At 34.9% G+C, this 8,810-nt stretch overlaps 1 protein-coding gene across 1 annotated transcript; it reads left to right on the top strand.

Moving 5' to 3' along the window:
- Positions 1–4,860: 4,860 nt before the first annotated feature.
- On the top strand, positions 4,861–6,295 carry LOC104244008 (EG45-like domain containing protein). Its single transcript, XM_009799298.2, has 3 exons — positions 4,861–5,004; positions 5,591–5,873; positions 5,980–6,295. Exons 1-3 carry the CDS (start codon positions 4,887–4,889, stop codon positions 5,984–5,986), a joined length of 408 nt encoding a protein of 135 aa, XP_009797600.1. The 5' UTR covers positions 4,861–4,886; the 3' UTR covers positions 5,987–6,295.
- The last annotated feature ends 2,515 nt before the right edge of the window (positions 6,296–8,810 follow it).

Here is an 8,810-nt window from a genome sequence, read left to right as displayed (position 1 = left end):
CCTCTTGTTCATCATCTGATTCTCCTATGGCCATAAGAGCTTGTTCATCTCCATCTTCATCTTCTGATTCCTCATCTAACATTTCTCCCCAGATAGCAACCATAGCCTTTGTTGATCCTTTGTTCCTTTTTGGTTGAACCTGTTCCTTCTTCCTGCTCCTTCGTTTAGCCCTTTCCTTCTTCCACTCAATTTCCCATTGAGGACAGTTCTTGATCATGTGATCAGTCTTACCACACTTGTAGCAGTCCTCATTGGTCTGTTTCTCAGGAGCCCTTGGTTTGTTGAAGGTTGTACCTCTTGAAGAACCCTTTCCTTTCATCAAGTAATTTTTGAAATTTCTAGTGATCATAGCCATTTCATCATCCTCCAGATCTGAACCTTCAGCAATTCTGAGAGCCAGACTTCTTTCCTTCTTGGGTGCATCCATTTTCATGGTCTGCCTTCTCAATTCATAAGCAGTAAGGTTTCCTATTAGTTCATCCAGCTTGAGGGTAGCAATGTTCTTTGATTCCTGAATAGCAGTGATTTTGCTTTTCCAAGAGACTAGCAGAACCCTGGACAAAATCTTCTCAACTTTGTCTTCTTCGAGAATAATCCTTTTAAGAGATTTAAGTTCATTTGTTAGTGTGGTGAACCTTGTATACATCTCTTGGATGGTTTCTCCTTCCTTCATGGTGAAGTTCTCATACTGAGAGTACAACAGTGTTCCTCTGGACCTCTTCACTTGAGGTGTTCCTTCATGAGACACTTGCAGAGTGTCCTCATTTCCTTAGCAGTAGTACAGCTTTGAATTCTACTGTACTCATCTGGACCTAGTCCACACACAAGCCATTTTTTGGCCTTGGCATTTTTCTCCCACTTCTTCAGGTCTCCAGCAGTGCAGTCAACCCTTGTCTTAGGCACATCCACTCCTTCAGTATTCTTCTTTGTAGTTGCTAGAGGACCATCAGTGACTATGTCCTAGAGCTCATAGTCTTCTCCTACGATGTGATCCCTCATCATGTTCTTCTACCAAGAATAGTACTGACCATTGAAAAGTGGAGGCCTAGCAGTGGATTGCCCTTCCCAGTTCCCAGGTGGTGCACTCATGTTGATCTTTGCCTAAGGTGTTAGCCTCTTCAAGGATAATCTGCTCTAATACCAATTGATGTTTTAAGTGTCAATACCACACAAGAGGGGGGGAGGGGTGATTTATGTGGTACCCAATTTTCGATCTAGAAGAACCAGGTTCTTCTAGGTGCTTTAACTACTACTATTTGCGGAATTAAAAGTACATAAAATAAAGAACACAAAGATTTTTACGTGGAAAACACCCAACTCAAAAGGTGAAAAAACCACGACCTACTACTTAATAGGATTTTTCCAACACTTCACTAAATCACTGAGCCAAAACAACATTTACAAAACTCTTTGTAAACCTATAGATTACCTCTAATCCCGTTGTAGCAACCAGCCTCTAACTGTTGCGGCAACTTCAAGTTAGCCTATAACTTGAACTTTCAAAGTACCTAATACAATTGCTTCTATGAAAGATGGAAAGGTACAACTTTGAACCACCTACTACAATTGAACTAGAATAAGAAAAAACACAATGGAACTGGTTCTTCTATCTCGTTCAAGTAGTTTCAGGAGTGCACGCTCAAATCTCACATAAATTGCTTGCAAAATTGCCTTGCTCTTTTGCTTTCAATTTAGTTTAACTTCTGCATTTGTGCAATACCTGTAAAAGAGAATAATCACTGTTATTTAATGAGTTAGTAATTAGAGTTTGATTGAGACTCAATTGCTGATCTTCCATCGAAGTTGAGTCCTTGAACAACATAAACTCCAACACTATCTTTTATACGGATTATGTTCTCTTCACATAAGGAAACTTTCTTCCCTTATCCAATATGCAACCTTTTCGATCAGATCCGGAGATATTGCTGCTTGATCAGTGGGACTTATCTCCTTCATGTGCATCTCACATGTATAGGTTGATCATGACTGTGCTTCACATGATGGACATGGTTCATGACTGAGTTCATTTGTCATTCTTCAAAACTTCACCTATTCTTGGGCCAACAATGATGATTATCATTGTTGGTTCCCTTGCCGGGATGTTATAATTTATGTTATTGTCTCCCTTGCCGGGATGTTATTGTTTATAGTATTGTCTCCCTTGCCGGGATGTTGTTATTATACTCTTGTTCCCTTGTTGAGATTCTTTTATGATTGATGTTGAATTGTATATGGGATCGGGTTGCACGCTGCAATAACGATAGTATAAGAAATGAGATCGGGTTGCACGCCGCAACGATATTATATGAAATGGGATCGGGTTAAACGCCGCAACGGTATTATATAAAATGGGATCGGGTTGCACGCCGCAACAGTATTACATGATTTGGGATTGGGTTGCACGCCGCAACGAGAAAGAAATGGAAGTGAATATTGTGTTTGTTTTCCTTATTCTTGTTGGCAATTGAATTATGGTTTTTTCTTTACATTCCTCTACTGGTATTCTGTTGTTATCTGATACTCCCCGCAACATGCTTTCCCACTCCCATCTCTAATTGTAAATATCTTGTTTTATTTTTCCGATGTATATGATTTAACTGCACAGGTTTATTTGGTATTCTGGTCCTAGCCTCGTCACTACTTCACCGAGGTTAGGCTAGACACTTACCAGCACATGGGGTCGCTTATGCTGATACTACACTCGGCACTGTGTGCAGATCCCGGTGCTGCAGCTTTTAGACCACAGTGAGGGTGCTACCTTCAGTCCATTCAGGCGACCTGAGGTAAACCTGCAGGCGTCCGCAGGCCCTGGCGTCTCTTTCTATCTTTCCATTCTGTTTCTTTTATGTATTTCAGAGAAAACGTTGTATTTATCTTTCAGACCCTTATTTGTAGTACTTTAGGCAGTCTGTGAAATTGTGACACCAGTTCTGGGTATCGTATGTTTAAGGATTGGTATTGATATTTTTATTAAACTGTTACATTTTATTCTTCCGCTTTATTATTTTCGTTGATTATGAAATGTTAATTCACGACTGCTAAAGGATTGAAAATGGAAAAAGGTAAATAATCGTAATGGTTGGCTTGCCTAGCTTTTACTAGTTATGGGAAATTCGGGTCGTGACAAACATCAATATCAATGTGTGAATATATAAGTTCTTAAGAGCAATAATTTATCAAATGAATATTCTTCCATGTGCGCAGGTTTCACATGAGATTCCTCCATGAATGTCGTTCAATCAAAGAATATGATTATATGATGTGACGGGCTTAATTATATGTTGATTTCTTATTCCCTTAATTATTGAAACTTCACAATAAAAGTTGGACTTCAAACATTCACCGCTAATCATAAATATACGAATATGTAATATTGCACATGCACAATTTAGACATTTGAAGATTGCATGCCTTACCGACATACAGGTAGTCATCAGATTCTTCAAGATTTGGTTCATTGACCTAAAGTTTTGGCATGCCTTTTTGTCTCAATATTAAACTCTCTAGAAATATTTGGGTAAATTATATTATAACAATAACTTTAATTAACAACATTTGAGGCGATAATATATAGTATTAGTTAACTATGGTTTAGTGATAACAAAATATTTATATATATCATATATGATGCGTATTATATATTCATTGTATTTATACAAACACAAGTGCGGGTAATTTTTTTGTTTGGTTTATGTCATGTCACTTAAGTTGGCTTACTCACTTGTTTTAATTATGTGAAACTGTTTGACTTAGTAATGAATTTAACAAAAAAATAAATACTTTAAAAATTTATAATTTTAAATATGTCATAATATTTGTTATTACTATAAGCCTTTCGAAACTTATAATCTTAAATATATCATAATATTTGTGTGGCTATAAAGTTTCTCATTACGCTTAAGTGAAATGTCTAGCTCATTCAAATTGTTTCAACAATTAAAAGGAAGCTGGTTCTTTTTTAAATACTTAAATAATGATATAAGGTCACACAAACTAAAACCAAGGTCAAAGGGAGTATATCATTCCTATCTTTCATTTTTATTTTATTTTGTAAAGAACGAAGTATTTTTATACAAGTAAGTTAATTTTTGTTTTACCTTTAATGATATGCTTCTATCGCCATATAATGGCTAATAACATATTTAAAAATTTATAAGTTTTAAAAGTCAATATTTTTTTAAATTTCTTGCCCAATCAATTATATCATATTAAATGAAATAGAGGAATTGTATATGTATGTTGTTCGTAATTAGTAGCAAAAAGGGAATTAAAAGTGGACGAATTTATAACTGTAGTTTTTTTTTCTTCTTATTTTTCTTTTGTCATTATTTCTCCACCGAACCAATTGATTATATTCTGAGGTGTGTAGCTATGTGTACCTTGAGAGACAATGGCAATGCAAGAAAAGAAAGCTCAAATAATTTGACACATTCTTCAACGAAAGGGCACATTCACATCCAAGTCAAATCTCCGTGAACCAGTATGAAACTGAATATGAAAAATTTAGTGGGTTCTGACTACTGCAGCTAAATACTAATATGTGGTCCAAATTTGAGTAGAGCAAAATAGGGTTTTCGCTCCCAGTATTTAAATTATATTAAGTAATTTAATTTTAGGAGTCATAAATTGAAGTAGGTAGAATTTATACATATCTGATTTATTTTCATACACATAATTATAGAAGATTATTCAAATAATATAATCCAAGTCAAAATGTGCACATGAATGAATTCTCTTTCATATACTATTATACTTATTTTAATCATATTCTTACCCTTTTAATTTGTTGTGGTAGTTATTCAGTGGGAAGGGAAGGGAAGGAGAGGCGAACATTTAGCTCAACTACTATAAATTGGCACCATTAGCAAACCTAACGTACGAATATAATGGGTGTCCATATCATGAGAGTAAAAATAGCTCTGCTCATGAGCTTATTCTTATTCGAAGCAAGTCTAGTCCTTGGGGATATAGGCACTGCAACATCTTACAATTCTCCTTATACACGTAAGTCCTTTTTAATTTAACTTCTAAAATAATTATGCACTCGATCGGGTACGTGCAAATAAGTTTTTACCCTAGAGTAATTTGTGGGATGAATCCCTCCCTTTCCATATACCAATACATGGAATAGTTTTTAGAATTCCTTACGTTTTCTCTTTTCTCGAAAGTATCTTCTTTCAGTAATATTATCAATCAGAAATTATTATGTTCATTATTCTTCATATCCAAGTCCTTTGGATAAAATGTTCAAGTTCCTACAATGCATGGTGAAATTGTTACCTGTTTGAATCTTATTCAATTCATAGTGTAATGCTGATGATCATTACTTTTAGCAAGTATGTGACGTTAATCAATAATAATATAATACAACACGGAGCTAAGAAAGATTTGTTAGCTGGAGATTTTCCTCGTTTTGGATTTTGTCAAAGAAAGAGCGCTTACTAGTGGGTCCATAAAATTAGACGGTGTAACTAGTTATTTTTTTCGTATATATTTTCTATGTTGAATCCCCTTAAGTTCTTCGCTTCTTTATATCTTAATTTTCTTTCGCGAAAATCCTGGCTCCTGCTTACACCATTTCTTCTTGCAGCAACAAGATGCAATGGAAATAGGGGAGATCAGTTTCCGGCAGGGAATTTGTTTGTAGCAGTAAGTGAAGGGTTGTGGGATAATGGGGCCGCGTGTGGGCGGCGTTACAGATTGAGATGTCTGAGTGGAAGTGGCCGTCGGCCGTGCAAGGGCGGCACGATTGACGTTAGGGTGGTGGATTACTGCCGCAAAAGGCCATGCCCTTCCACCATTGCCTTGTCCAGTGATGCTTTTTCTGAAATCTCTCGTTCTCCTAATGCTAAAATCAATATAGAATACATCCAGTATGTGTCCTTATCTCATTATACATAGTACGTATCATTTAGTCTATTGTGCTAATTTGTTTCTTTCATCATTTTCCTGAACATGGTTCTTTGGTTTGCTTTGTAGAATTTAGTACGAAGAAGCAGCAGCTATTTTTCCCAACTTATCATTGACAAGATTTTGCAGTTAGTTTTCAATAAACTGAAGTATAGAAGAGAGGCTAAAAAGGTGGACAAGTGGAATTGTAATGGAAAATCATGTGTAGTCAGTAATGGTTTTATTGTAATTTAACAAGTCCTCCATTGTGTATCATTTTTAACCTTTGTTCTTTACAAAATTAATGTTTAGAAAGAAGAGGGATATATAGTTTTGTATGCTTTCAATATTGTCCTTTGACAAAGTGTAAAGTGTTCATATCTTGAAACTATTTCATTTCCATTTACTACACTCTCTTCATTTTGGAACGTTCTAAAATGTTTAGCACTCTTTTATTTTCATGCAATTTTAATTATAAATTCAAGTTCATTAAACTATATATTTGCACTTTAAAATTCATTTGATGTGAAAGCTACTTTCTTTTTAATCTTTATTTTAATATTATTTTATTATCAATGCCGCGATATTCAAAGGCAGATCCAGGATTTAAATCATATGGGTTCAACTCTTAAGGTTTTTAGCATTGAACTCATTATACTTTTAAAGTTATGGGTTCATATCCACTATTTTTGCAATTTTAGTGAATTTTTACATATAAATTTTTATACCGTGTCGAAAGTTATGGGTTCAGTTGAACCAGTTCGTTGCTAACTACAACCGCCTTTGGCGATATTATATGATTAAAATTAACAATATTAATTAAATTTAATTTGTGGCATATCAAATATTATCACATAGAACGAAACGAAATAAATAAGTTAAAGGTGAAAGGAAATCTTAGAAAGGTGACGATTTAAGACATCCATACAAGGGAGCGACAAATGATATAGGACAAAGACTATAAATTTAACACACAACAATTCTTGGTTCGTAACTGTTGGGTTTAAGTTTAGGCAGCTTAAAATAAAGGGTGAATGGAAAATAGAGGGAAAATAAAATATTTGAATTTTTCTCCTTGTCAAAGGGACATTGTCCCATATTGGAGAAAAAAAAGACTGTTGATGGGTATATATATAATTGCTCTTCTTATAGCTCTTAAAGAGTTAAGAAGAATGCAAGCTTCACGACGTCGTCGTCGCTCGGCTTAATTGATTAATCTTTTTGGACAGAATTTCTTCAGATTTAATAAAATATTAATTAAATATCCAACCCGAACCGGATCCGTGCTCGACCCGATTCACTTTCTTCCCAGATTTTTATTTAAATTTCCCTCCCGTTTTTAAGTGACTGTTTTGAAGAGTTGTGAACTTTCAAAAACAGTACTTTCACTGGCTATAAATTCATTTGATTCCTCAGATTATTTTCTTACGAAATTTTCTGATTTTCTTCTTCTTCTTCTGCACAAAATTTTCCAGTGTGTTTTACAACCATTGAGTGGTTTGAAGTTCATCAGAGTTTTTTGGTACCAATACACTGGCGAGTAAAAATCGTTCTATCCTGGAAGAATAATATTCCAACACCTCGGGTACTTGAGGGGAATAATTCCCTTAAGGACACATTGTGCAATCAGTGGGCTCGATTTATTCCGCAATTATTTTCAGATATTATTTCGACATTCTGTTGCTACTAACTTTCTGTTTCTGTTTCTATTTCAGAAAGTTTACTATTTTTATTATTTAGTACAGTAATACAGATTGACTAACAATCTTAAGGAAATTAATTATTCATAATCTGTATTTTGTTTTTGGAGATTACAACCTGTGTGATTACTCCTTTTGAATTTTTATATTCTGATTTGATGATATAAAAACTTCATCGGAGTATTAAAATTCAGAAACGATTTGAAGAACATAAAAATTTCATCGTTTTCTATGAAACAGTATATAAAAACTTCGGTTTTTATTTATTAAACATATTATTTATCGTTAATTACAGTATTGTTTACTGTTCTATTTTTTTTCCATTAATTGAACTCTTTTGTTGTTGACAGTAAGAAATGACAATTGATAATAAAAATCCTTCTGTGACTGTTGTGGCATCGACGATAGCCTCATCAAGCTGAACTGCTATGCCATCGGCCGAAAAGTCGGAAAAATTTTCTAGAGCCAACTTCAAAGGATGACAGCAAAGGGTGTTCTTCTGGCTTACCGCACTTGGTATGCAAAAATTCACCAGTGACGAACCTCCAGTGCCTGCTACGGACATGCTGGATAATGAGAAATTTATGATTGTTGAGGCGTAGAAACATGCAGATTTTCTTTGCAAAGGCTATATCCTAAGTGCATTAGAGAATGACTTATACAATGTCTATAGTGCATTGAATACTTCGAAAGAATTATGGGACGCACTTGAGAAGAAGTACCAGACTGAAGATGTATGCTTGAAGAAGTTTGTGGTTGCCAAGTTTCTAGACTATAAAGTGGTAGACAACAAAATAGTTGGAACCCAAGTTCAAGAAGTCCAACTTATTTTTCACGACCTTATTGCTGAAGGTATGGTCGTGAATGAAGCATTTCAAGTGGCTGCAATGATTGAAAAATTACCTCCTTCGTGAAGAGATTTCAAAAGCTATCTTAAGCACAAGCACAAAGAAATAAAGTTGGAAGATTTTGTGATTCATCTCAAGATTGAGGAAGACAACAAAACAGCCGAGAAAAAATCTCGTGGAAATTCAACGATCATGGGAGTTAATATCGTTGAGGAGGCTGCTCCAAAAAGTAAGAAGAAGAAGAAGAAGAGGTCTTCTGGACAAACTAAGGATCAGAACAAAAAGAAATTCAAGGGCAAATGCTATAATTGTGGAAAAGTTGGTCACAAAGCCACTGATTCTCGTCTCTCGAAAAAGGATAAGAAGAAGGAAC

The sequence above is a fragment of the Nicotiana sylvestris genome, chromosome 8 (genome assembly GCF_000393655.2).
Source record: "Nicotiana sylvestris chromosome 8, ASM39365v2, whole genome shotgun sequence".
NCBI classification, from domain to species: Eukaryota; Viridiplantae; Streptophyta; class Magnoliopsida; order Solanales; family Solanaceae; genus Nicotiana; species Nicotiana sylvestris.
The sequence above is the reverse complement of the archived record's forward strand: the minus strand, read 5'-3'. Positions and strand labels throughout refer to the sequence as shown.

What these genes read in the sequence shown, in the direction of transcription:
- LOC104244008 (XM_009799298.2), top strand. Translation starts at nt 4,887, where the DNA reads ATGGGTGTCCATATCATGAGAGTAAAAATAGCTCTGCTCATGAGCTTA. An exon ending in TTACAATTCTCCTTATACAC is followed by an intron (nt 5,005 to 5,590) that starts GTAAGTCCTTTT and finishes TTCTTCTTGCAG; the next exon opens with CAACAAGATGCAATGGAAAT.